The sequence below is a fragment of the Lynx rufus genome, unplaced genomic scaffold, assembly GCF_022079265.1.
Source record: "Lynx rufus isolate CCGP_SWC_20201006 ecotype Redwood Valley unplaced genomic scaffold, mLynRuf1.p SCAF_4, whole genome shotgun sequence".
Classification (NCBI taxonomy): domain Eukaryota; kingdom Metazoa; phylum Chordata; class Mammalia; order Carnivora; family Felidae; genus Lynx; species Lynx rufus.
The window spans coordinates 10,715,610-10,743,255 of NW_025814856.1; the positions used below are offsets into that span (position 1 = coordinate 10,715,610).

General features: G+C 59.9%; 1 protein-coding gene across 3 annotated transcripts; it reads right to left on the reverse strand.

Annotated features, from left to right (window-relative positions):
- Positions 1–412: 412 nt before the first annotated feature.
- On the reverse strand, positions 413–26,810 carry WIZ (WIZ zinc finger). 3 transcript variants are annotated; one of them, XM_047096513.1, is made up of 13 exons: positions 26,722–26,810; positions 25,060–25,323; positions 20,057–20,129; positions 16,100–18,237; positions 14,581–14,904; positions 9,983–10,153; positions 8,573–9,076; positions 7,101–7,499; positions 5,960–6,511; positions 4,324–4,851; positions 3,702–4,121; positions 3,226–3,421; positions 413–2,197 (listed from the first exon to the last, which is right to left on the reverse strand). In XM_047096513.1, the coding sequence occupies exons 2-13, from the start codon at positions 25,262–25,264 to the stop codon at positions 2,038–2,040; spliced, it is 5,670 nt and encodes a 1,889-aa protein (XP_046952469.1). In that variant the 5' UTR covers positions 25,265–25,323; positions 26,722–26,810; the 3' UTR covers positions 413–2,037. The 3 variants fall into 3 exon arrangements, with proteins under 3 accessions (XP_046952469.1, XP_046952470.1, XP_046952471.1); XM_047096514.1 differs by lacking the exons at positions 14,581–14,904; positions 16,100–18,237; positions 20,057–20,129; positions 25,060–25,323; positions 26,722–26,810 and adding an exon at positions 11,476–11,719; XM_047096515.1 differs by lacking the exons at positions 7,101–7,499; positions 14,581–14,904; positions 16,100–18,237; ... (1 more) ...; positions 25,060–25,323; positions 26,722–26,810 and adding an exon at positions 11,476–11,719.
- Between the last annotated feature and the right edge of the window lie 836 nt (positions 26,811–27,646).

Sequence of the window (27,646 nt, forward strand, 5' to 3'; positions counted from 1 at the left end):
AATCTAATTTATAAAAAGCTGAAAGGGAAAGTACCTATGGGCCCGCTCTCATCCCAAGAGAGGGCCTCCCTGCTTTCAAAGTCTTGGACATGCCCACCCACAGCGTGGGATGGACAGAAGTGGATGAGCCCTTCCTCCACCAAGCGAGATGTGTACCCTAGCCTCACAGGACCAGAAAAGGCAAGAGTGTAGGCCAAGACCACTCTGGTGGGCATGTTATCACAGCTTGTCAGCCTGTCCCTCCCAGACAGGGACGTCGTGGGGGGCCTGGGGCAATAGGGTTGGGGGTAGAGGAAGCCTCTGCTGTCTACACCCAATGAGGTCATTCCCACTTTCCAGTCCTTGGCCGTTGAAGTGAAAATGATGAGCTGAAAAACCACATGCAATAAACAAGAAGGAGCAGCCAACAAAATCTCTTAAAATCTCAGAAATGTTCAATAAACATTTGCAGAGCGAGAAAATAAATAACATCACGAAGGAGCCAGCAGCTCCCTTCTCCCCTCGTGTGATTCGGGTTCAGGGTGCATGTGTCTCCAGGCAAGTCACATGTCTTGAAGGCAGGCTGGTCCCAGCTCTCTGAAGGCTGCCAGCAACTGTGGGCTTCTCCCTCCCCCGGCAGGTCCCCCACGCCCTCACTGGACCGCTCCTGCCCTTGGAGGGCCCTCCAGCTTCATTGCTTCTCTCCATCCTGGCTCCCTTCCTAGACCAGCTGCCCAGAGCCTTGGTTCCTCTCCTCTGCTCACAGGAGCCGCTTTGCCAGCCAGCCAGCCAGCCAGCCAGCCGGCCAGAGCCCCTCACCAACCATGCCACTGAGGGCCAACAGCTGGGAACCTGGGCTCATCCCCAGCTGGGTCTGGTCAGCTTGGCGGCCAACAGGAAAACCCAGGGCCTCCGGGAGCTCTAGGGGGAGGTGGCTCGATCCCAGCCCCGGCTGCCAGACGATGCCAGCCTGTCCACTTGACAGAAAAACACACGCTGGCCGCCTGCCCCGGGGTGTTTCCAGAAGAGAAATTTAATCTAATTTACATACTTCTAGGTACATCGATAACCAAAATGTGGCCACTGAAAAAAGTTAAAAGATCAATCAGCTCCCGGTCTCTAGCCGGCCCAGGATTGCAAAATAAAAAGATCCACGTTCCTTATTCTCTACACAAAACGCGTTTTTAAAAAAGTGAAAGGTCTAGGGAGCTATACATAGAAAGCAACAGTGAAAAGGAGGAGGGGAGTGGGGGTGGGGGAGGAGAGTCCCATCCCCACCCCCTCCTGGGCCCCAGAGCCCCCCAAGGCTCTGGGGGGCCTTGACATGGCAGGAGGCAGCTGTCAGCTCTGAGCTCTTCCAGGCTGGGAAGGCCCCTCTGGGGGGGTGGGGGGCGGCCAACAAGGATTTCCGTGGCATCATGGGCTCAGTGGGGGGCTCCCAGGCCCCAGCAGGCCCTCAGAGGGAGCGTGCCTTCCCCTGAGCAAGCACCGTGGCATGATGTGGTCGTTTGACTCAGGATCTGGGGGGCTAGGGCAAATCCTGGGTCTCACGAGGTGCGTGCGTGCGTGCACGTGTGCCTGTGTGTGCGTGCATGTATGTATGTGTGTGTCTGTGTCTGTGTCTGCGTGTGCGTGTGTGAGAGGATATTCACAGGGGCAAGAGGGAACCAGGGCAGGGGTCTTTGGGGTCTTTGCAAATGGCCACGGATGGCGAACATAGCCCCGCCTGGCTGCCAGATGCGGGGGAGCGCTGGCCTTCCTCCCCTTGACCAGATCAGCTGCCACAAGAGACCTGGCCTCTGCCCCTGCTGAACCAGGTGGGCGTGGGCTGAAGGAAGATGCGCTGTGTGTGGCCCCAGAGCCCTCGGGCTGGGGGAAGGGCCACTAGCTGGCTCCTGGCGCCCCGGCTGTAGTGTGCCCGGCCCCCAAGGGGTGCCGGTTTGAGGTTTTGGCTTGCTCCTTTGGAAACGGAAAAGAAAGAGGGAGGACAGGGTGGAACAGACGGAGGAGAAAGAGAAGACAGAGGTGGCACGAGAGGGAATTTGGAATGCTTCTGTGTCAGGGCGCCTCTGCCGCCGCTGTCTGTGCCTGCGGGGCCCGGGGTTCCTCGGGTGGGGGGTCCGCTTTGGAGAAATTCATCTCCAGGATGTGCCGCTGTAAGTGCCGCACCCACTCCTCCTGGATGGAGAGGGGCCCCTGGAACTCCACGTCACAGAACCTGTGGGGGAACAGAGGGGAGGCCGAAGTGCAGCCCAGCCCACGTGCCCGGGCGTCAGGCACACCCGCCACAGCTTGCTGTGCACGGTGCAGGCCCAGGGCTTCAGGGAAGGGGCCCTTCACGGACGGCTTCCTCTACCCACCCCTGGATGATGGCAGGGTCCCCTACAGACCCTCATCATCCCTACGCTCAGGGAGGTCTGCTGGCTCTGATGCTGGGAAAGGGCCATCGGGCTTCCATGGTCCCTCTGCCGTCTGACTGAAACACATGAGCTGAGAGGACAGAGACCCCAGAGCAGCAGACTCTGCCCTGCCAGGCCCCAAGACAGAAGGATGGCAGCTGGGGAAAGGGGGTCAGGCACTAACTCACACCCACCCTGCTCGGGCACCCACCTCCCCAATTCCTTATGCCTGAGGTCCCATGGGAGGCCTCTCAGAACAGGGGCCCAGGACCTGAGCCTGTGATGCCATAGACTTGGGTTCGAATCTTACTTCTGACTTGGCCTATGTGGCCTGAGGCCACCTTAAGTGTCAGACCCAGTTTCCTGGCTTCTGATGGATGCCTGGACTTTGATAAAAATGAACTAAGACCTTCATCTGTCTTAATCAGACAAGCACTTGTCGAGTGCTTACCATGTGGCAGGCATAGTTCACGTGTTTCATAAATACTCAACTGTTTAAACTTCATGACAAATCTATTAGGTAGGTCTGTTGTCAACCCCATTATATACATGGGAGCATTGAGGTTTGGAGCAGGAAGCCCTTGCCCAAGGCCACTATGCTGATTAGGTGTCAGAGCCAGTTCTGGAAACCAGGTCTCGTTGGCTACAAACCTCAGGGACCCAGCCTAATGCTCTGAGGTGACGCTCTCTGTTAAGAATCCCTTAGCCTGGGTCCAGCCATGCTCTGAGGCAGTCCTTAAAGCTACATCTCCTGACTGCCACCAACCCCTGTGCTGTTCAGAGGTTCTGGGTGACTAAGCCCCAGGTGGGTGGTCTTTCTCCCCCGCTGCCCCAGGGGGCCACGTACCTGCACTTGAGGGTGTAGATGTTGCCAACAAACTTGACCAGTGATGTCTGGGGGGGCCGGGGTACCAGGGAGGGGACCGGCCGGACCCGGGGTGGGGGTTGCCGCACCTCCTCCAGCTTCTGCTGTAGATCACTGGCCTCTTCACCCCCCCGGACCGCAGAGGCATCTGGAGGGCGGGCTTGTCGGCGCTCAAATTCTGAGGCAGGGAAAGGTACGGGGAGGGACAAGACATAAGCCAGAGGGCAAGAGCCCCGGGAAGGCAGGTTCCTGCCTTCAACAAGCATGGTGTGAAGGCTGTGGGGAACTGTAGGACAGGACAGGACAGTTGGTCACTAGATGCTGCCTGGGCCTGGGGGAGGAGTGGGGAGGGGGGAAGAGTTGGGATGGTGGCCAGATGGGTGAACGGGTGAGCAACTGGGGAAGTGACTAAGGGCAGGTGCCCCTCGCCCTCAAAACCCCCTCCCACCAGCACTCACTGTTGATGTTCTGCCGCTGGTGCTCCTCAGCCTTCACAGTGCCTGGCGGGCTGGCTGCCAGAGGCCGCTCACCACTGTCAGCTGCCCGTCCAGCCTCAGGCCCTGGCTCACCCCCAGCACTGCGGCCCACCACAGCCAGGCCCCCGGGTGCCAGCCCTAGGGGCGGCCGCTTGTCACTGTCGCGGCCATGGCCAGCACTGCGGAACTTCTTGGTGAACGGGCGGCCGCCCTGGATGTAGCTGCGGTAGGCCCCCACCTTCTGGGGCCGGTGCTTGATCCACTCGCTCAGTGTCTCAATGGGTGAGCCGTTTACACACCACTCGGTCACGCCAAACTGCCGCAGGTGCGCCCGCGCGTGGCTGGCCAGGGCCTTGCGGTTTTCGAAGTAAAGGCCACACAGCTCACAGCAGGCCTCGGTGGCTGCAGGCAGAGGGGGTGCTGCTGAGCCCCAGCCCAAAGGCAACCAGAGTGCCCAGAAGGCCCTGCCCAGGTCAGGAGTCAGTCCCACCTCCCACCGGGGCCTCGCCATGGGCCCCTGCCGGGGGTCAGTGTGTGCACAGCACTGCTGGGCCCTGTGGGCCCCCGCAGGTGCCCTCCCAGGACCCTGCCACTGGCTGCTTACAGGAATGGGAAGTCTTCTCGTGGAGGGTCTTTGCCTTGAAGGGCAGTTCAGTCTGGATGTAGGTCTTGGCCTTGACCTCTGCTGGGAGGAGGCGGTCCTCCTGCAGGGGCCGCTTGGCTGCCACTGAGCCCAGGTAGCCAGTGGCTGTGGCCTTGGCACCGGTGATGGGCGCCAAGCTGAGCTCTCGAGGAACTTGGGCCGGCCCAGCTCCTGGTTTGCCTGGGCGGCCAGCCATTGGTGCCAGCGGCAGGGGGGCCTGCACAGGCCCTGGAGCAGCCGTGGGGGGCCCGTCCTCAGCCAAGGCGGGGGCCAGGTCTCCAGCGGGCGGCTCTTTCTTGATGAGGCACGGTTTGGACTTCTTCTTGAGGATCTCCCGCAGCGTGTCGATGGGCGAGCCGTTGACAGACCACTCGGTCACGCCCATCTGCCGCAGGTGGGAGCGCGCATGGCTCGACAGGCCCTTGCGGTTCTCGAAGAACTCACCGCAGAACTCACAGCGGATGTCACGTACAGGCTCTGCCCGGGACGCTGCAGGGGGTCCAGGGTGGGGGGAAGGGGAGGAGAAGGAGGGGGCGGCTGCGGCGGGAAGCCTCCAAGCTCAAGGCTAGTGTTAACTGTCCCGTCCATACAGCCCCAGACCCAAATGACCCACTCCCTCATCCACTTCCAGGGGCCCCTGTGTACATCCAGCCCTTCTGCCTGCTCTGTCACCTCAAATCCTAGCTGGCTACAAAATGATCCCCTATGACATCATGAAGCAGTGAGAGCAAGCACTTCGTTGATCCTGGGCTCAGAGGCCAGCTTGGCTGTGACCCCCTTAATGTTACACTGGGCTACGCTGGGCAAACCACTTCCCCTCTGAGCCTCAGTTTCCTCCTTTGCAAAATGCAGATGGAAACTTCCACCTTGAGGGAGCAGTTCAAAGCACATGGCACACAGCTGGTAATGAAATGCACAGAAGCACTAAGAGAGAGAGGCCTGGGCCATCCTCACCTGCTCAGTACACGACTCCGCCAACTGGAGCAGAAAGAACACGGTGACATGCACAGTATGACTACTATATACATACCAGGCACCATGCTGGGTGCTTTATACCACTTTGGAACCATACAGAGCTTGAACCATGCTTATCTTCATTTCCAGAAAGAAGACACTTGCCCAAGGTCACATATTGCTAGACTGCTGAGCGCTTAACTTGAATCTGACTCCGAATGTCAAGCACTTAGCAACCAAGAATGTCAGAAAGACCGTTCAGATGCCCACTCAGAGTGCCTAGGCTCCTGCCGGTGGAAGACATCACGAACTGACCCCTGTCATCTTTCTCCCCAGGAATCTGGTTGGCAGACACTACCAATCAACTAAAGATGGCCCCAGAGATAAAAATCTTTTTGCCATCATCGAATGGCACAATTCTGCCTCCCCAGAGTGGATGAAAGAGCATCAAGAAGCAGCTCAGCTGGGATCTGCACAGCAAGAATGCACAGCTAACCCCTTGTCCTCCAGACCTGTGTATCCTCCCTTCTATTTCTACCGTGGGCGCTTTGGGTACCCATGAAGTGCTGGGATGAGGGTGGGGAGGGGGCCCGGGGAGACCCCTCTACCTGTTTTCACTGCCCTGCCCCGGGGTCACACTTACACAGGTTCAGGGGGGCCATGTCTTCCCGCGGTGCCGCCCAGGGACCCTCGGATGGGTGAGGCTCCCCATGAAGGGCCCCTGGCAGCATCTCCCGTTTGATCTCCACCCGCATTTGTTCAGGCTTCAGCTTCTTGGGCAGGGAGGGTGCAGCCAGGCCTGGGAACATCTTCCGGGCCGTGGGAGGAGGAGAGGCAGTAGGTGAGTGGCCTAGGGGGCTGCCTGGTGGCGGTGGCAACTTCTTGGCCAGGGGTGAGAGGTGAAGGTCTGCAGGGCTGCGGGCTTCCAGCGAGCTGCCAGGACCTCCGCTGCCCATCACCTTGGCCAGGGCTTTCGGGCTGGGCCCTGGTGGGTTAGGGGGGCCACCAGGCCGGGACTGGGTCCGTCTCTTGAGGATCTCCCGTAGTGTGTCAATGGGCGAGCCGTTGACATACCACTCGGTCACGCCCATCTGCCGCAGGTGGGAGCGTGCGTGACTCGACAGGCCCTTGCGGTTCTCGAAGAACTCACCGCAGAACTCACAGCGGATGTCTCGAGCTGGCTCTGGGCCCGAGGCTGCAGCAGGAGAAAGGAGTAATTAGCATCGTGGGCACCATCAGCATCGTCGCCTGTGGGTCTCCTGGTCGGCTGGGCATGGGCAGCAGCACGCCCACAGGCTGGGGTGGTGGTGGAGGGCAGGTGCAAGCGAGGGAACTGAGCGGGGTGGGGGCCAGACCCTCAGCAGGAGCGAGGGGAGGCTCCAGAGAGCGCATGGGCCCTCGGTCCTGGCAGAGAAGGATGGAACTAAGACTCCACGGCTCTGCGGGTCCCAACAAGGACAGGGGGCAAGAGGGCAGGAAGTAGCAGCCTAAGTGCCAAATGCCATCCAGACCAGGGGCAACCACGGGCACTTTCCACACCAAAAGGTAGCACCCCACCCTTGGCCTTCATTCTCAGGGAAGGTCACAGGCACGGAGGTCAAAGGCCAGGAGAAAAGGCCTAGCAGCCAACTGCCAGCAAGATCTCTGGGCAGAACCAGCCCACTGCCAAGGGCCCCTGTCTACTCCCTGCCCCAGCAGGAAAGGAGTAGGGAGGGGGCTGCGACCCCCCCGGGAGGGGCTCCAGGGCCCGCAGGGAGGAGGGAGCGGCTGAAGCGAGAACCTACAGAGGTTGAGAGGAGACGGCTCCACATCAGAGGCCCAGAAAATGCCGGCGGCTGCGGCGGCCGAGAGGTCCTGCTTCCCCCAGGGGCTGGCCGTACCCGCGGCCTTCAGCTTGGCCTTCTTGGCCGGCGGTGGGGGGGGGAGCAAGGAGAGGGCCGCAGAGGTGGGAGGAGGCCGCCCCAGCTGGGCCAGGGTGCCGCGCCCGGGTGGGAGGCGGATCTGGACGCCGTCCCTCCTGATGAGCCCGTGGAGCACGTCTATGGGGGATCCCTTGGCGTCCGGGTCGCTGACGCCCAGGTGGCGCAGGTGGGCGCGGGCGTGGCTGGACAGGCCCTTGCGGGTCTCAAACCAGGCACCGCACAGCTGGCAGTCCAGCTCTCTGCCCCCGTCACTATCTAAAGCTGCGGAGACAAAACACAGGGGGGGGGTTCACGGCCGCCACCTTGGCCGGCCCTGGGGGACTGAGGCAAGAAGACCTGGTGTGATTCAAGGCTGCCCAGGCCATTCGGGGTCCAAGACTTGTGCCGCAGATTTATTTTAAGAGGTTTTGGGAAACAGAAAGTCCTGTTCCCTGCCTAGCCCTTTGGCATCAAGGTGAGTGTGGAGAGCTTAAGAACATGGGGTGGAGAGGCGTGGCCAAATTCCAGTGGTACAATCTGATGCTCCCAGGCCCTCTTCCCTGGGACCCCAGCTTTGGGAGCTGTATGGGTGCAAAGCAGGGGCCCCACCCAGCTGCCAAGCATCATACAGCAAAGGGCAGACCTGCTCAGGGCCTTGCTCCTGAAAGCACAGCAGACAATGGAAGCAGCTTCATCAGAACATGAGGTGCCAACCGGGGTGCCCTGTTGGGCAGGGGGCTAGACCCTGGGCTCACCCTCAGACTCAAACACCAATGTGTGGGAAGGCCTGACTTCCTAAGGGACATCACGCTAAACTTGCTCACTGCACCTGGGGTGGGGGTGGGGGTCGGGGTGAGGGTGGGGTCTTCCCAAACCCTACTTTGCCAAGCCCACAGGTAGCCCAGGAGGTGTGGCTCCACCTATGGGCACAGTTGAGGTGCCTTTGCACATGACAGCCAGGAAGATGTGAAGACAGGACCAACTATAGGACCACTTGCCTGCCTATAGGACCCAAGATCCCCCTCCTGGGAAGCCAGGCCCACAGGAGTTCTGGTTGCTTTCACTGCCCCAACCCTCAGGCTCAGAGGAGGTCAAGAGTGTCCCTGAGTGGCAAGGGTGACCCTGACAGGCTCAGCAGCCACAGTCAGGCCTCCAGGGGGAGGAACAGCAAAGTAAAGTGGGAGGCAGATGATAATATGCTGCATGGCCAGCCCAACAGGAGACACAGTGCTCTGACCAAAATTCTGACCCAATGGACCCAGGACGTAGGAGCTGCAGTCCCCATCGTCCCCACCCTGGGCTCTGCAGCCCTCCCGGTGCCAGGACCTCCCTCAGCTCCCAGGACCCGCACTCACTGAGGTTCAGGGGCCCTTCGTCCTCAGACTGGGGCCACTGTGCCTTTGGGGAGGCTGGCCGGGGGCTCAGGGACAGCTGGGGGCTCTTGTCCTCAGGATTCTTGGGCGTAGGGGAGCCCGCCAGGGCCAGTGGTGCCTTCTTGAGGAGTGGGGAGTTGGGTGGGTGGGCCAAGCCTTTGGTGGAGAAGCCAGGTGGTGACTTGATGGCCTTGTTGACAGCAGGAGCATCCAAGGGTTTGGCCAGGGCAAGCAGGCCAGGCCGGGGAGCCCCAGCTACCACCTCCTTCGGTGAGTTGGACTTCTTGGACAGGCCTGGGGGCAACCCAAGGGGTGTGTCAGGCAGGCCCTTTTGTTTCACGAGCTCGTAGAGGAGGTCAATGGGGGCACCGCTGCTCTCCGATTCGGCCACCCCCAGCTGCCGCAGGTGGGAGCGCGCGTGGCTGGACAGGCCCTTGCGTGTCTCAAAGCAGGCACCGCAGACCTCGCAGGTGGTCAGGCTCTGGGCTGGAGGGCGAGATGAAGGCCACGAGAGCTGGCTGTGAGGCCCCTTGAGCCCTGCCCTCCCCCTTCTCCCCCCCACCAAGGACCCCACTCACCCAGGTTCCCCGCAAGCCTCCCTGATCCTTAAAATGACCCTAATAAGGCAGGAATCAGCCTGTCCAGTTTGCAAATAAGGAAACTGAGTCTCAGAGAGGGAAGAGTTGTGCCCAAGGGCACACAGCAGGAGACAGAGCCCTCCGTGGTCCAGCCAATGGAACGCCTTTCAGATATCCAACATACCAGGGTGTCCTGGCAACAGGTGTTCACACAATTGCTGACCTGCCAGCTACACGGTTTCCAGAGCTGTCCCAGCCAGCCTCTGCAGCTCAACTCATGCCCCAGACACTGGGTTGGAGACCCCAGCCACAGTCCCTGCGGTGCCCTGCACCCTCTTCTGCAGAGCCCTTCCTTATCCCTGCCTGTCTCCTTCTCTGCCTCCCTGCTCCCCAACTTCAATGACTCCAAGGACAGGCGCCAGGTCTGTTCTGCTCCTCTCACATCCCTGGGGTCCGGCACAGTGCCTGTTACCACTCAATAATGATCTGAATGTCAACACACAGATGAGAAAATACCATGCAAAAGATCACACAGCTAACCAGGGCCAAAGTCAGCAAATGAACTGGGTCTGAGTGTGAGCTCATGAAAACCATGCTCTTTCCTTGGATGTCCCTCCCTCGCCCAGTGAGGGTACAGCTCAAGGCCATGCATGCCCAGGGCAACGGAAGCTCGAGAGAAGACAGCTAGATCTCTCCTCAGTGTCTTGAAGCGAAGAGAAAGCTGTTGACCCCGCACTAACCCCCAGACCCGAGAGTTCCCTATGAGCGTGACCAGCCTGACCAGCACCCCCACCTTGCCACCTGGGCCACTCACCCTTGAGATCTGGCAGTTCCTGCTTGCTGCCATGAGGAACCTCTGCAGCCACTTTGCTGCTCAGCCGATTGGCCACCTGCTCCAAGGGCCCAGGGACAGGCAGGCTCTTCTTGGGGAGCGGGGGGGAGCCCAAGTCCATGGCCACCATTGTGTTTTCCTCAGAACCCAAGCCTGTGAGGTTAGGAAGACAGGCTCAGCCCAGGCTGGATGCGAGCTGTCTACCCCCGTAACACTGAGAGTGGCGGCATGGAGCCTTCTTCCTCATCCTCGGCAGCTGCTCTCATCCTGGGAGGCGACTCACCCCATGAAAACAGGGGCTCCATCCATAACCCCCAGCACCAGTAAGACCCAGGGATGTCAAGGCTGCCCACTGACAGCAGGGACTAGGAGCAGCTTCCACGCACCGGCACACAGACTGGTTGGGCAACACAGTGTAAGCAGAGACTCCCGTCCTAGGAGATCTGACAACAAATCTCTCTGGGCAGAACGTGTGCGGGGGAGCATGTCAGTCTTGGGGGCAGGTAGGTGGCAGTCAGAAGGGGAATCCAGTAAGAGAAGGCCAGGGTCAGAGGCCAGAGAAGCAACACAGAGGTGAGAAGCCAAGGACAGGAAGGAGGCTCCTTCAGAGGAGGCTCCCAGGACTTGGGAATCTGCACCAGACAAGACAGCTGGGGCTGCCGAGACAACTCAGGGCTCGGAAGTAGTCTACTTATCACAAGCTGAGGCCTAAGTGGGGGAAGGTGAGAACGGGGAGCCTCCACCAGCAGGGATCTGAACACGGACAGGAAAAGTGGGAATCACAGAACTTTGTGGGAAGTTTCCGGGACGTCCGGCCGGCCAGGAAGCTTCCCTGAATGAGCTGTGTATGAGAAGACGGAGTGGAAGGTATGCTTTCGTGGTCTAGTTTTTCAGAGAAGGGGGCCCGAGTGGCCCGCTGAGCCCCAGGTTTAGCGTTCAGGGCATGGAGACAGCTCTGAAGATGAAGGAACTGTGTGTCAGATGGGGCTTTGAAGTCGTTCAGTGCTCTGAGCAGGAAGCCACGCAGGTCCCCTGCTCAGTCTGAGTCCTACGGAAGCAAGGAGAAGGCAGGCAGGGGAGGCCACCGGGGTACGGGACACCGAGGACTTTGTCAGAGTCGCCGGGTGGAGTGGGCGCGTCTGTCAGATAGTGTAGGGACCGTGTCTGAAGTGACTTGGAGTGGGTTTCCGCGCCGGAGGGACCGAGACTGAGGCGAGGGGCGCTCCCGGGGCTCCAAGGGGGACAGAGGACATCTGTCAGACGGGGCGAGGGTCCCACGGAGCGGCGGCGGAGAGTGTTTCTGAAGCCCGGGACACTGCGAGCTCCGACAGGAGGCCCGGGGCCCGCGCGACCGGAGGGCCTGGGGGGGGAGGGGGAGTCCCGCAGACTGGAAGGCGGGCATCGGGGGCGGCGGCAGGGGGCGGGCGGAACGCCGACTTTGCCCTCCCCGTACCCTCCCCGGCGCGGGCTCTTACCCGGCGCGGGCGCCGGCCCGGGCCCCGGCTCCGGCTCGGCCTTGGGCCCGTCCCGCGGCGGCGGCGGCGGCGGCGGGGGCGGGGGCGGCGGCGGCGGCGCGGGGAGGGCCGCGGGGCCCGGGCTCGGGGGGCTGGGCGGGGGCGCCCCAGCGGGCGCGCGCTCCCGGGCGCCCCCCGCGCGCGGCCCCGCCGCCGCCTTGCTCTCCGCTTTTGTCACTCGGCACTGGGCGGTGGAGGCGGCCATCTTGGCTCCGGCGCACGCGGGGCGGCCGCCCCAGGCGGGAGCAGCCGAGCGCCGAGCGCCGAGCGCCTCCGCCGAGCCCGCTCCGTTCCGCCCCGCCCCTCGGGGCGCACCCAGTGTGGCCGGCCGAGCGCCGAGCGCCGCGAGCGAAACACTTGTCCCGGGCCCAGCGGGCCGGCGGGGGGGATGGGGCCGGACCCTCAGGGAGCCGCCTGCACACCGGCTCGCGGAAGCACACAAGCCGCGCTCGGCGCGGCTGCCAACTGCACCCCTGGCCTGGACGGGCTGGGACACTCTTCCCCAACCCTGGACATTCCTAAGGCTAGAATGGGAATCCTCGGGCCACGAGCATTTGCCTTAACAGCATTCAGGCTCCTGGAGCCCCGACGCCTGGAGCTAGAAACTGCGCCGGGACCCTGATCCTTTCCCTATCCTGGAAGACTGCCCTCCGTGTCGGAGATCCTGGAAGACACCTGATCCCAACTACGAGGATCCCACAACATCATCCTGGTATCCAAATGTCCCCGCCCCATACCCTCCGGCGCCGTCCCGCAGTCCTACGGAACTCCCCACACGACCGCCGGCACCTCATTCCAGGCACAACCTGCTTCTCCCCAACACCAAACCGATCGCCTCTAGCTGGTCCCTGACAGCTGGGTGGGGCCAGAATCTGACCGTTGTCCCGCCCCCAACCTGGCACCCGCCCCCTACGGCTCACTTAGGTGGGAGATGCTTCTAAGAACAACTGTGCAGGGCAGGGCGGGTGCCAGGACCTAGCCTTAATCTTGGGCATCCTTCCTCAAGGCAAGACTTCCAGGATCTTCTGAATCACTCATTAACAGCCCTCCTGCTCACCAGGTGTTAACTGGAAGACTGATCAGGGCCTCCCCTCCTACGGACAAGGCTAGGGCAGTACCAGACTGAATCCTGGCACCCCAATGGCTTGGCCGGATCCATCAGCACATAACTAGGGGCTGGCACATTGGTCTTCTCGTAGAAACAAGTTGACCAAAGCTGAACCTGACTGCTGAGCACATGCTACCATCCCTGGGTGGCCTGACCCAAGTACCAAGTAAGGAGTGTGAGCCTGACATTCAGGCCTCTACCCGAGTGACAGAAAAAGAAGGCAGCAGGGCTGGAACTTACAAACTACCTCCTGTGCCTCCCAGTCAACCTCAGAGCCAGCTCCACTTCTCAGCCACCCCTGAGAAACCACAAACCTAGCCAGGTGTGTGAGCTGAATGCCTGGGGACAGCCTTCAGCAGAGGCAAGAAGCCTGAGGTCACATCCCTACAGTCTCTTTCGAAACTGTGACCTCCACCAACCACTATGCCCTTTCTGTGCCTTAGTCTCCTTATCCAAGGAGGAGAGGGGCTTTGATAGTGCCACCCTCCACTTTGCAGACCCTCAGGTCTCCTTCGCCAGTAAGGGGGCTTACAGATGAGTCTAGTGGTGGTCAGAGTACAGATCTAGGTAGGACCCTGGCAGCTGCAGGGAGGAGAAACAGAAGGAAACTCAGCCCCAAGCAGCCCCTGGACAGTTCCCCCTGTTCAGGGACCTCATGCATTCCCCAGAGCCCACCTATTCCTCACTACCCAGTTTTCTGCTTCGAGATTCAGTAAGGGCTCCCACAAAGTCAGCCTTTGCAAGGCTGGGCCCTTCACCTTTCTGCCCCCTCAGTGGTGCCCATTCCCAGGCTCCTTCACCAAAATATTACTTCTGGATTTCCCAAGCCATCCTCCCCTGGAGAGACCACCGAACATGGTTCAGAAATCTCACTCTGTTGCTTTGTGGCTGTGTGGCAAAGCAGAGGACCCACAGTCTCTTTCTCCATAAAACCAGAACACAACAATCCTTAGCTGCACTGAATTGTTTTAAGGCATAAATACGATGAAACTTTAGTATACACAAGCACTCAAGTTACGGGAGGGGTTATAAATGCTGCCGGACAAAGTAGGCACCAACGAAAATCTAGAAAGTGGACTCTAGATCTGCAGTTGTTTGAGCGAATTGCAACTAACCTTGCACTAGCCACATTTCAAGTGCTCAACAGCCATAGGTGGCCAGTGGTGGCCTATAGAACACGTATCTAGAGAACCTGTCCATCTCAGAAAGTTCTATCGGAAAGCACTGCTCTAGATAGAAGACGTTTTTAAGACCAAGAATGGTAGGGGCGCCTGGGTGGCACAGTCGGTTAGGTGTCCAACTTCAGCCAGGTCACGATCTCTCGGTCCGTGAGTTCGAGCCCCGCGTCAGGCTCTGGGCAGAGCCTGGAGCCTGTTCCGATTCTGTGTCTCCCTCTCTCTCTGCCCCTCCCCCGTTCATGCTCTGCCTCTCTCCCAAAAATAAATAAAAACATTAAAAAAAAATTTTTTTTTTTTTAAAAAGACCAAGAATGGTAGAGCCTGACTTGTCTAGGGTTTCAAATCCCAGCTCTGCCACTTCTGTGTGTCCCTGGGCAAATTAATGAATTTCGTTGTGCCTCAGTTTCCTTATCTGTAAAATGGGGATTATAATAACACCAGCCTTATATCGTTGTTGTCAGGATATAAATAAGTTTGTGTTTGTAAAGTGCTTAGAACCTATCTGGTTCCTAGTAAGAGCTGAATAAGCATGCATTAAAGTCACTGTCAGGCAGGGCAGGGACTAACTGGATCCAGAAGCAGCCCTGGCCCAGCCCCTGAATAAAAGAGAAATAACCCCTACATGGCAGGGCAGTTGTGAGGACAGTTGTCAACATACTTTGAAAAGTGACTTGAAACCCTCCCAGGAAAGCAGAGTGGCTGACCCCCTCTTACCCCCCATCTCTCTGGGCCCCTGAGGAGGGTCAGGGCCCCAACCCCCTCTGCACCCTCTCCCCTTACCATCTCCGTAGGCTGGCCCAGGGTCCTCAGCCCAGGTGGGTGGAAAGGGCACTGCAAGAGGTAAGCGGGGCCGGCGGGAGGTCAGGAAGCCGCTAGGCGACCCCCCAGGCTCGCAGCCCAGGGGGCTGGGGGGCCGCTCAGCAGCCGAGGTGGCCAGCAGCTCTTGCAGGATGTTGATGGGTGACACGGTGAGCTCCCAGTTAGTGATGCCAAAGTCACGCAGGTGGGCCCGGGCATGGCTGGAGAGGCCGGCCCGGGTGTCGAAGCCAGCCCCACAGAAGTCACAGCGCATCAGGCTGAAGGTGCCTGGGTCGAAGTTAGCCACTGTGGAGGGAGAGAGGACATGGGCTGCCTGGAGGGGTGACTCTCTGGCCCCAGCCATCCCCGTTCCCAGGGGTTCTCACCCTCCACCCTCCACCCTCCACAGATTACACAGCCAGTGCCATCCCTGACCCAGGACACCTCCCTTTCCCATTCACACTCCTGCCTGTGTGAGCTCACACATCCTCCCGCAACTCCTGCTCCAAGAAGCCTTATGTGCCTGGCCTTCCAGATTTCCCCCTACTTAGCTCTCGCATCAGGGGCTCCACCCTCAGAAACTTCTCTAGTTGTGGATTTGCAATCTTTTGGGTGAACGTTCGATTAAGAGCCTGCTGGTGTCTACAGTACATGCCTATTTTTGCTCACTGTCACTCCAGTGCTGTCAGTTAAATCTTTGTTGAATGAAGAAATGGCCAAATGGATGGGATCCCCTCCCCTGGGAGTCTGCTTGCCCCCCCCCCCCCAGCAACAGCCCCAGGCAGAGTCAGGGACCTCCTCTCAGCTTCCCCAGCCCCTGGCTTTCCCCATCACAGCCCTGGTCACTCACCACCATAACTGCCTGGTTTTGTGGCTGCCTGCCCCCTGACCCTGACCCCCAGTGTACGCGCACACATGCACGCATGCGCACACACGCTCTCAAACACCACACCAGCACCTCCCCCAAGTGGGATCCACGTTCGCCAGCGTCAGAAGCACCCAGGGCAATCCTGTTGGAGACAGATCTCCAGAATCAGAACCCTGGTCCTGGGAATCTGCATAGCTCACAGGCTGCCTTGGGGTTTCTGAGGCCGGCCAGGTCCCACACTCCTATTACTGGGCCGGGAACTCCAAGAGAGCAGGGACTGCTATTTCCTTCCCTGCTGTGCCCCCAAATGCCCGGAACAGAGGGGACCTCTCTCAATAAATATTCGCTGAGTGAAGACATTAGTGAAATTCCCTGCCTGGGGCTGCCTCCTCTGCCCATACTCCTTCCTCCAGCTGCTGGAAGGGCCAGGGCATCGGGGCGTCCCCACACCTCCACCGATGCAGTGGCCTTTGCCGTGGCTCCCAGTCTTCCAGAAGGGGAGGCCCTGACTTCCCCCTGCTTGGCGCTATGGGAGGACTTAGAGTGAGGGTTGCTCGGTTCAGAGCTCAGCTGCCCAGCTGCACGTCTCGCGGGCCTCGGAGGGAGGTGGGTGCCAGAGCGAAGCCGCCCTACCTTTTTTCTTCTTCTTCTGGAAGGAGAACCTGCGCTCAATGGCCTTCACCTCCTCGGCAGAGATGAAATGCCGCACATTGTAGCTGACGCCCACACGGTTCAGGTGGCCCCGGACGTGGTTGGCCAAGCCGATACCGTTGTGGAAGCGATCCGGGCAGTAGGGGCACTTCCGCTCCTCATGCTTCAGTGCCACCGCCGGGTCCCCATCCAAGAGTGCGTCCAGCCCCAGCGGGCTGCCCAGTGGCGCGTCCAGGAGCAAGAAGTCCAGGGGGTGAGTGCCCCCCAGCCCCAGCTCCTCGGGCTGCAGCCGTGGGGGCACCCGGGTTGCTGCAGCCATGACCTGTGGCCCCAGCTTTGCCACCAGCACAACGGGCACCATCCCTCGGAGCTGCTGCCGCTGTGCCCGAGAGGCCTCAGCTGCCCTCAGAGCTTTTCGGAAAGTCCGCTTCAGGTCCAGGGCCAGCTGTGGGATGAGGCCAGGGGAAGCTAGGGGTGGAAAGACCCCATTTTCAGGGGAAAAGTCCATTTCCGAGGCCAGCGGTATGTCTTCCTCCTCCTCTTCGCTCCAAGGGTGTCTCCGGTCCCCCAGCTGGCCTGGGAGCCCCTGCGGGTGGACCACGTTCTTGTTTCTACCGGGATGTAAGGAGTAGGGGGCAGATGCGAGAGGTGAGGGGAAGGCTGGCCTTCCCAGGGGCCTCTGATCTGAGCCGCGCAGAAGTGGCTTTGACAGTGGGAAATCCCTCATGCCTAGCTGCTGGCAGCCTGGGCCAAAGGCCAGGCTGGGGTCATATCCAGCAGGGTTCTCCTGCCACGTGGGGGCCAAGAGCGGCTCAGCTTTGCCAAAGTAGTCCTCGGCAGCATCAGGGAAGCGGGCATATGCCTCCTGGCTGGTGCCCGGCTGGCTGGCAGGGTCCTCCTCAAAAGCCTCGGCATCCTCCTCCCAGTGGGGGTGGGCATGCGCGAGCCTCATGTGCTCCCTGAGCAGGCTCTCGCTGGGCGCGGGGAAGCCACAGAAAACGCAGCCACTGAGCCCCGAGGAGCCTCGGTAGGGTCGATAGGCGAGGGCGGTGGCATCAGGGCCCGGGCTGCCGGCCCCGCTGCCGCCCCCAAAGGGCTCCCTGGCGGGCTGGCCCGGGAGCTCACGCACGTGCAGCTTGGCATGCTGCACAAAGGCCTTGGAGGAATTGGTGCCAAAGATGCACTTGGGGCACTGCAGCCGTGCCTCCCGGCCCTCATCGCCCGGGACCTGCTTCAGTTTCTGGATCTCTTCAATGATCTTCTCCCGGGAGGCCTGGTGCAGCTGGCGGTGCTGCTCCAGGGCGCTGGGGTCCGCAAAGGCCCAGCCACACTCTCCACAGGCCAGCGGGGCCAAGTCGGCGGGGGGCTCCTGGCCCGGGGCTCGGCGGTGCTGGCTCATGTGCTCCAGAAGGTGCTCCTTCTGCTTAAAGTAGATGCTGCACTCGATGCACGGGAACACGGCCGGCTCCTCGTCCTCGTCCTCATCTGGGCTGGCCACCCCCTTGGCCACCTCCTCCAGCAGCTCGCACAGGTAGGGCCCCGTCCGGACCGGGGCCAGCAGCGGCTGCAGCCGCTCCACGGACGCCTCCGAGTTCACTGTCCAGGTCTGCGTGGCCACCTCCGAGGCTGACCTGGGCAGGCCCCAGTCGGATGGCTGGGCCAGCCCTTCAAGGTCTGCCAGGTGCTCCCTAGTGTCCACCACCGTCACATCCAATGACTTAGCGCTATCTTCTACTGGCACGAGCACCGTCCTGAAGGAGGTGAGGGGCAGGGGCTGGGGTGGCAGGTCCCGGTGCAGCCCTGCATCCTGGGGTGGGGCCTGCTCATCTGTGTCCCGGAGCCAGTCGAACCTGGGGTGGCCCCGGGGGGCCTTCTCCAAGAGCTTCGGTTCACCCTGATGGTGCAAGAACCTTCTAGAGCCCTCGAGCTCAATGTGGGGTTTCATGGTTCTCACAATGACCGAGTCCTCGAACCTCTGCTCAGATGTGAGGCCCTCCCTGGCTTCCTGGACCAGGGGGTGCTCCCAGGTCCCCTGGCCATCAGGGGGGCCAGGGAAGTGGCCCAGGAGGTGGGGTGGTGGGGAGCCCGGCTGGAAGTCCAGGCTGCCTCCATCCCAGCAACTGCAAGGAAGTGCCAATTGGGACAGGTTAGCCATGGGACTCAGTCTCCCTTCCTTGGGCAGGGGAGGGGATCCTCGTAGGCTCTGAGACAAGCCCCAGAGACCCAGCCCAAGGGCAACCTCAGAGGGGCCGGGAACATGGAGGTGAGGGTGGGGAGGTATGGGGAGTGCGGGTGGCGCATCCAGAGCTGTTAGACCAGAAAACACATCCAGCTCCCAGGCTGCACCTGTCTATATAGCCCAGCCCCATTGCATGGTGGGAGAGTGTACAGGGTCTATCAGGGGTCACACCAGGGTCACAAGGCATGTCCTCAAGTCTGGTGGCACAGTCAACTCTCATCTGTCCCCCAGGAGGGCCCAAGGCTCTGATCTGTGCCCCCAAACTGGGGTGATTTAGTTCATCTAGTCTCACCTCTCCAGCAAATTTGGTGCAACTCTGTGGCGTAAACAACTCAAGGGAATGCACTTTTCCCCTGCAGCTCCCTTCTAGGAAGGGTGGAGTCAGGAATGGTGGAAGGATCCTGCTCAGCCTCTAGCCCCAAGGACCCTGGCCTTCTTTGGGGGAAAGGGGAAGGCGAAGCAACCTCACCGGGCCTCAGTTTTCCAATCCTACAAATGGGGACGAGTCCCAAAAACCAGGAGCCTCTGTGTCCTTATGCAGCACCTAAGGAGCTTTCTCGTATCCATAATCAAAGGAAAGTTTACATGAGGTATGTGCTCATTTAAATAATCACAGCTGTGGGGCGCCTGGGTGGCTTGGTTGGTTAAGCACCCGACTTTGGCTCAGGTCATGATCTTGCAGTTGATGGGTTCGAGCCCCGTGTCAGACTCTGTGCTGACAGCTCAGAGCCTGGAGCCTGGAGCCTGCTTCGGATTCTGTTTCTCCCTCTCTCTCTGCCCCTCCCCCACTCACGCTCCAGCTCTCTGTCTCTCAAAAATGAATAAATGTTAAAAAAAAAATTTGTTGTAAACAATCACAGCTACAATCCTTCAAATGGGGGCCTTGACCCCGTGAAGTGTAAGGAGAGGAGGACACAGCTCAGTGCTGGGGGAATGCTTCGCTTCACCAGATGCCTGGCTCCTGGTGAGCCCACAGCCAACATGGGTTCTTCTTATCACTGTCCCTGATAAATCTCCCTTCATTTTCAGGACCCTGCCTCCAAGAGGGGCTATCGATCGTGTCCACCAAACAGGTGAACACATGGCTCCACCAAGAGGCTGAGCGGAAAGCAGGGGGTCACCTCTCTCAGCCCCATCGGTGACATGTGATACTAACAGGACCATCCCCCCAGGGCCATGGCAAAGATTCAGTGGGGTAAACCTGTGCCAAAGCTATCATTTAACCCGGTACAACTATTATTTGCATATTAGCACCCACCAAGACTTAATACAGGGTCCCTGCTGTCACCACTGCTGTCACTTCCTGCTCCTGTCCCACCTCCCTTGGGTCCTCAAGGCCAGCTTGTGAGATGCATCTTAGGGACTCTATTTTGCAGATGGGGAAACTGAGGCTTAGAGAGGCCTGGCATCAGGCTAAGGGCCACCTGGCAGAGACAGGACTCCAAGGGTCTAACCTTCAGGCTCCTGTCCCTCTGGCCCTGCTCCTGGCAGGCATAATGAGAGTTGACTGTCTGTGTTCATCCCAGTCTTCCCCACCCCCTGCACACGCCCAGGGGCTTGTCTGCCGGGAGCCACCTCCTCCTGCCTGGCCTCCTGATTCCCTCCTTTCCCCTTCTCACTCCCCAGGGGGCTTCTTTTGGCTAGGCACATCCTGCTTGCCCCCCTGCCCTCCCTGACGTCAGGGCCAGCGTGGCACTCACCAGCTGCTGATCCGATGGGTGGCGGAGGTGGCACGGGGGAGGGCTTCGCTGAGGCCGGGATGGGGCTGCCCGTCTGCAACAGAGAGGGGAGACCCTGAGGGGCTGGGGTCCCCCTGGCCGGGGTCCTTCACAACACCCCAGCTCCGGGAGCCCTGCCGGGCACCTCGGAAGGGCCTAGCCGGCTCCCCACCCCTCTCCCCTGAGAGGCCTTTGGCCTCTGCACTCCTGAGCCTTGAAAGGGGTTTCTTTGGAAGAGTCTCTTGGGTCACCCACGGGGTGTCCTGCCTTTAACCCGCCTCTCTTTGCCCCCACCCAGCAACCAGGGTGATTTTTAAAAATCACACCCTGGTTAAAACTCACCTGACCTCTCATCATACCTATAATAAAAGCCAGATTCCCAACCACTACCTGCAAAGCCCTGAGAGGTCGGACCTCCACAGCAGGTCTCTCCAGCCTCAGCTCCCTGTCTTTGACCTTCACTCACTCTGTCCTGACTCCTCTTGATGCTTCAAGCTCACCCAACCCTTTCTGGCCCCAGGGCCTTTGCATTGGCTATTTCTTCTGTCTGGAGAGTCCTTCCCTGGCCACTGACCAAAGTGAGCCCCTATGACTTTCTCTCTTGTCTCCTGTTTCATTTCTTTGAACTCTCTGAAATTGCCTTGTTCCACTATGGATGACTGCTTTCCCCGAGTCCCTGCAAACAGGTAAGCTCCCCCTGAGGGCAGGGACTTTTTCAGCCTCCTTCACTGCCGCATCCTAGTGCCTGGCACACAGCAAGTGTGCAACCAATACTTGCCAGTTGATGAGTGAGGAGCCCTAAGCCCGAGCTGCAAAGGGCCTATCCCTGCCTCCCAGGCCCCCTTCCAGGCCTCAGTCCTAGAATCAAATCCCCTCCTGGGACCCCTTACACAGATAGAGCCAACTCTCCATTATCCGCCTGTGGAGCCAACGCCTGGAGCGACCACAGGAATCCTGGCCTGTGCCTCCTCTGCCCGCCGCACTCGCCTGACATGGGTGAACGTGCCAGTTGGGGTGCAGGCCAATTGCCTGGGCCAAGGTTAACACACGGGGGGAACTTGTGCCCCGTCCAGAGCCTGACAGATGCAATTGCTGGATTAACTTCAATTGGAGGATGGTCCAGGGCTAGCTCTTTGTCTGATCCCCCACGGTTCAATTTGCCCAGGAAATTGAGAGCTGACAGGAGCCAAAGAATTAAAAGTGCCATCAGGGATGATGTGGGGAATCAGAAAGTTGTGGTCATTGGCTGAGGGTCTTTCTGCTGAGCCTGAGAGAAGGGCCGTGACTGTCACATGGCCTCTGGAAGGGGAGGGTGGTGATGGGGGTACGTAAATTTGCATTTCTAGAGCAGTTTCTCAACTTCAGCACTATCCGCGTGTAGGGTCGGATGATTCTCTGTGTGGTGTAGGACACTGAGCGGCATCCCTGGCCTCTCCCCCCCGGGTGCCAGGAGCACCACCCACCCCCCCCGGCCCCCAGCCCCTGGCCCTGCCATCACGACAACCAAAAATGTCTACAGACATTGCAAAAGGCCCCTTGCAGGCAGAACCGCCCCCATTTGAGGACCCCTAGAGTAGACGGATGGGGAGCAGGGCCAGACCAGGGTTACACTCGACTGCAGGGGCCAGTGTCAGGGCGGAAGGATGAGGTGCATGTTGAAGGTGTGAGGGTTGGGAAAGCAAGGCCTGGACCAGCCAAGGGACAGAGATCTCAAAAAATGGGGTCTCTTGAGAACACAGGAGTTATAAATGTGAGCTACTCAGGGGAAGGCAAGCAATTCAGTGGCACCAAGCCCCCGCACAGCCTAGAGGTGCAGGTCTGAGGGTGCGGGCATCCTGCTTCTGAGATTCTGGGACCCCAGCTCTGGAGATTCTGGGCGTCCCAGATTCGTTGATTCTGTGATTGGCGTTGTCTAAGGATTCCATGAGCCAGGGGGCTGTGTTGGCCTCTTTGAGCAGCTCCAGCGAGGCTCCTATTTTTAGTGGCAGCATTTTGGAGGAAGCAGGCCAAGCAGGGCCCCGTGTCCAAGACACCTGGGAGCTGGGGGGCTTGCCCAGAGGCCTCCATGGCCAGAGGGGATCCAGAAGTCCCTACAGGTCGGACGAGGTGCCCAGATGCAGCCCTTGGCAGTGGCCATGCCAAGGGGCCCTCATGGACTCCTGCTATCTTGGGGGTCCCCAAGAGGGTTTGAAAATGAGAGAAGGAAAATGAGAAGGGTGTCCATTTGCAGCTTGAACCCCAAGCCAGGCAGCTTGGCAGAGTGACCATGAATCTAGACTTTGGAGGCAGACAGATCCAAGTTCAAGGCCCAGTGGTGACTGAAGGGCACACCTTTCCCACCTGTTTCCTCCTCTGTATAAAGGGAACAGCCAGCACCCATCTTGCAGGGCCAGCGACGGATGCCAAGGAGATCACACAGTACATGCTCCATCCGGAGAGGCGGCGGTGGGAGGAAGGAAGGGCTGTGAGGGTGCCTGGGACGGGGGTCGGGGTTGGCTTGGAGGTATCCCAGGTTGGAAGCTGGAGGCTGGACCCAGAGCTCACTCCATGCTCTGATTTCCTCCCCAGCCTGGGGCCCCACGCAAGGGCAGAAATAGTATGTCGTTCATTCCCTGGCCCCCGGTCCCAATGCCAGGCACGCACCAGACTCCCATCAATCCTTGTGGACCATCTCAGCCCCCTAAGCCTTGGCTGCACCCAGGAGGCCGAGGAGAGAGAGGCCAAACATCAGGTGGGGGCTGCAAGGACGCTGTGGGGGCTCCAAGTCAATAGGCATAATGGAGGACAGAGAAGGCAGTGGACGCATCCGTGTGCAGACAGAGAAGTTTGGAAGTAGCCACTCCAGGGGTACCTTTGGGGGGCTCCAAGGGCAGGGGCAGGGTGAGGGAAGGCCCAGGCTTCAGGGTGGAACAGCAGCCCCAGAGGCTGTTCCTATTTATAGACATCACAAGACTCCTAGGGCAGGTGCCCAAGCCAGGAAGGGGGGTCGAGCAGGCTGAGAGGACAGCAGGGGAGGCGCTGCATCCCAAGCCCAGGCCCTCATCTAACCTCCAGGCTGTGACCCGCCCCCCCCAACCAAGTCAAGCCACCCCTGCCCCAAGCCCCCATCCACTCAAGGACATCATTTAGGGTGGGCCTGGCCCCCTTTGGCAGCCACATCCCCCTCCTCTCCAGGGACATGCACTGGAGCCTGGCTGATTCCCTGGAGGGAGGGAGGACGCACCTACCTACTTACCTTCCCCCTCTCTTGCCAGACCTGGGGCTTCTGCCAGGTAGAGAACTGACCAGCTCCTCAGAAGCAGAGAGGATTCTGGGACCCCAGACCCTGTTTCCCCGGAGCCCTCATAAAATCAAGGTCTCAGGCCTGCCCTGGCCAGTTACATGCCGTGGAACATGGCTCTCCTTCTGTCTGGGCCTTGGTTATGAGTGATCTAGAGGAGGGGATTGCTAAGGTTCCCTGAGCACTGATACTCTGCCCTCAGTCTCACCCTGTCCCCTGCTGTGTAACACCTTCAGTAGCTACCCATTACTTCCATGCCATTGCATATGTGGAGCCTGATGCCTAGATGGCCCCTGCCTGTCTGTTCCTCATCCAGGGCTCCTGGATGGCCCCCAGGCTGGGCCTCACCTACTGTAGCCACAGCAACTATGTCATAACACCTGGTAGCTGGTTTGTCTCCCAGCCAGATGGCAGGGTTCATGAGTGTGAGGATGCTGTATGTGTGTGGCCCCAAGAAGGTGCTCGGTAAATATCTGAATATCATGAGTATTGCTAAGGGTGAGCTGGGGGCAGGTCCAGGATGCCTTGACACAGCGTGGTGGTTAAAGACCAGGGCTGTCAAGCCAGGTTACTGCCAGCTGTGGGATCATGGGCAACTAATTTAACCCCTCAGGGTCTAAGACTCCCCATCTCGAACATGGGATGATAATAATTGAGGCTACCCCACAGGAATCTTTTAAGAATGACATGAGATGATCACATAAAGGGCTTGGCATGTAGGAAACTCCTAATAAGGTACCCGGAGGTTCCTGGAAACCAAGGCCTGTAGGGCAGGCCAAGGAGATGAAGGGAGACATCTGGTGCATCAGCCTGCACTGCCCCCATCACTCTGCTGCTCCTGCCTGGTCCTTGAACACACCAGGCTCCACCTCACCACAGGACCTTTGCGCCTGCTGTTTCCCCCACCTGGCTTGTCCTTCCCACCATTCTTTCAATGCTCCATTCAAATTCCACCCACTCAGGGAGGTTTCCCAGGTCCTCCGGGCATGATCCTAGCACTCTATGTAAAACCTTTACGGCACCTGTTACTACCTGCTCTCACGTTATTTATATAGTTGCTTATTGCCTGTCTCTAGGATGTCAGGCCTCTTGTAGGAAGGGAGTTTTGCCTCTTTTGTTCATGGCTGTATCCCCAGCACCTAGAAAACATCCTGACACCATAGTAGTTGCTGAGTATTTAATGAATGAATAACAAATCTGGAGGTGGGGACAGTATGAGACCCCCTTCTGCTGGGTAAACTGAGGCACAAAGGGGTAGCTGGTGTCCCTGACTAGCCAGTCTCTCCCCGGCCACTAGAGGGCACAAGCTGTTTTAACCTGTGGCTCAGGAGCAGGACTCACCGACAGTGTAGCAAGAGGGAGCTGGAACAGACTGATGGGACTGGGGTACACCTGGGGAACAAGTGGGCTGCTCAGGGTGCTAAGCTGTGCACTTGTATCCAATTAACGAGCTCAGAAGAGGGAACCAGGCCGACCTGAGTTCAAGCCCCAGCTCCTTGCCACCCCCTGTGGGGGGAGGGCATTCATCAGGTCTGTTTTCACAACCATAAAATGGGAAAATAAGCAGAGCACAAAGAGAAGGCTCCGGACCCAAGCAGAATCAGAATCCCATCCCAACCCCTGCTGGGCTGGGTGACCTAGCCCTCTCTGAACCTCAGGGACCAGGCTGGATGCTCCCCCAGGGCCGCAGGGCCCACTCTCTTACCAGAAATGCCACTTCTGCCATCCAGAATGTCTCGGGGTCCCTCCTTGGTGACAGGCAGGTAATGGGTGGACCGGAAGATGCCACCTTCCCCCTCAGCAGCCTCGGCCCCACCTTCGATGTCTTCCCTCGGTGCTGGGCCGGGCAGTCTCTCCGGGCCACGAGGACGATCTGGGGCGGCCAGGCCGCCTGCCAGGGGCCCATCCATGGATGCTGTCTGCCTGGCTCCACTCAATTGCTGGTCTGGCTCAGCAAGGCATTGTAAGTCTGGGGGCAGAGAGACAGGTGCTCAGGAGAGGTGAGAAAGGGATGCTGCCTTAGTTTCTCCTACCTCGAAGTTCCAGTCGTCACCCTTGCTACTCAGTGCCTCAGTTTCCCTCCCAGCCCAGGAGAGCTAAGTAAATGGTGCTGAGGCCCTGTCCATATGCATTGTAACCCAGATGGCCCCTATCTTCCATATGACTCAGTCTCCCCACGGGTAACTCCTCTTTACACAGCTCCTGCACTGTGCTGCCTCAGTTTACCCCATTTTTTACACATGCAAATTCATGGACCTTGTTTTCTTCCAGCATTCATCCTATCACTTCTCCCAGATGCCTCCTCTCACTCATGCTCTACTGCACTTTCCCCAATTGTGCCCTCACTTCCATGTACATGCAGATCCTCTGTCCCTGCTTTAGCATGGATCCCAGCCACTTCTACACCCTGATCCTATACATTATCTCAAGTGCTCCCATCATTACCTCTGCACTTTTCCCACACTCTGACCCCTATCCTCGAAGGACCTTAGGGTTCTCCAGCATTAACCCTTCACCCTCACCCACAGCCTTAAGTGACCCCAGCATTAACCCCTTCTCTTCTCCCCAACACTCCCTCATGCATACCCAGCCTGGGCTTCTTCATCCCACCCTCCCAAGATTTCTCTAGTCTGCGGACAAAAACGACGGATGGGGCTCCTGGTCCAGAAATGCGGACCCTGGGGAGGCCGAGTGTGTGAGGGGGTGGGTGCTGTCCTCTCCACCTATAAATACCTTCAAGGTAACGGCGGAAAGTGAAGGGCAGGAATGAGGCGCCCTCCCCAGGGAGATGGTGGGGAGGCCGGGCCCAGGCAACCGGGGCGGGGCCCGGGCTCCAGGCCTGGCTGCAGGCGCTGCCCTCGGGGGCCTGGGGGCTCCCAGGGGGCCAGTCCGTGGCCTGGCAGTCGTGGCGGGGGTCCCTGCCCAGGCCCAGAGGAAGCACCTGCGGGTGCCCACCGGGTGGGCACTGCCCGCGGGGAACAGGCGGGACCGCAACTTCGGAGCACTTTGGCAGCGTGGGAAGGGGCCTCCCGCCTGGACGCCCCCCGGGGGTCGCAGGGGTGGGGGCGGCGCCGCGCCAGCGCACCCCTCGTTGGGTCAGGGTCCGGGAGACGCTCCCTCCGCCCGTGCACTTCGGGGCGGGAGACCCCGTGGGACGCGCCGAGGTGGGGGGGGACACCTGCCCCAAGACCCCCGCTCCTCCCCCCCACCGGAACGGCCCCGCCCCCCGACCAGGCCCCGCCCCTGCAGGCCCCGCCCCCGCCCCCCGCCCCGGGGGGTCCCGCCTGTCCCGGCCCGGCCCTGGCCTCCCCCTCCCCGCTCCGGCTCCGCCCCGCCCGCGGGCTCCCCAGGCCGGGCCGGGCCTCACCGGGGAGGCGGCGCCGCCGGCCAGGCGCCGGGGTTCGAAGCTTCCCTCCTCGGTGCGGCCGTCGCTGCCGCTACCGCCGCTGCCGCTCCCGGTGCCGGTGCCGCGGCCTCCGCAGCCGCCGCCGCCTCCACCGCTCGGGGGACATTGTCCCTTTAAATCGCTCCCCCCGCCGCCCCGCCCCCCCGGCGCGCCGCCGTGACCTCAGCGCGACAGCCCCGCCGCGCCGCCATGATGGGGAGGTCCAGGCCCCCCCTTTCCCCCCCCCCCGTGCCGCCCGGGGGGGGGGGGCGGTCAGCGGGCGCGCCGCCATGTTGGGAGTGGCCAGGCGGGTCACACTTAAAGGGCCCGCACGGCCTGAGAGTCCAGGGAGAGGGTCTGTTTCCATGACAACACACTTGTCCCCCTGCCCCCAATAGCTTCTCATCACCCTACTGGTTCTTCCAATGCTAGGCCTGCTAATAGCAGCAGAAGAGTGAGGAGGGGGCAGAGAAGTTCCCCCATGAGTCATTTATAGGTCACTGAGAACTCCACCCAGCCAATCCTTATCCTTCAGTCCCTTGCCCCCAGTCAGCTACCTTCCAACCACAAGCCTTCTCCCTCCTTTCCCATTATCCACGCTGGACTTCAGCGCCTCCATGCCCCTAGTGCTGCCCTAGGTCCCCAATATTAAGCCCCTTTTCTCCATCCAACCCCAAGGATCACAGCCTCCAGAACTACCCCATTGTGAATACATAAGAAGTCTGTGGCCTTCTCCCATCCACCACCTATCCACACGTTCAACCACCCATTCATCTCCCCACTCATTCATCCACACACTCAACCAATCAACCACTCATCTATCCATTCAATCAACTAACCATCTATCCACCCATCCATCTAAACACCCATTCAAACCACCCATTCACTTCCCATCTACCCACTCATC

What these genes read in the sequence shown, in the direction of transcription:
- WIZ (XM_047096513.1), bottom strand. Translation starts at nt 25,264, where the DNA reads ATGGATGGGCCCCTGGCAGGCGGCCTGGCCGCCCCAGATCGTCCTCGT. An exon ending in TGGCAGAAGTGGCATTTCTG is followed by an intron (nt 20,130 to 25,059) that starts GTAAGAGAGTGG and finishes TCTCTGTTGCAG; the next exon opens with ACGGGCAGCCCCATCCCGGC. An exon ending in GGAACTGCCAGATCTCAAGG is followed by an intron (nt 9,077 to 9,982) that starts GTGAGTGGCCCA and finishes CTCGCCCTCCAG; the next exon opens with CCCAGAGCCTGACCACCTGC.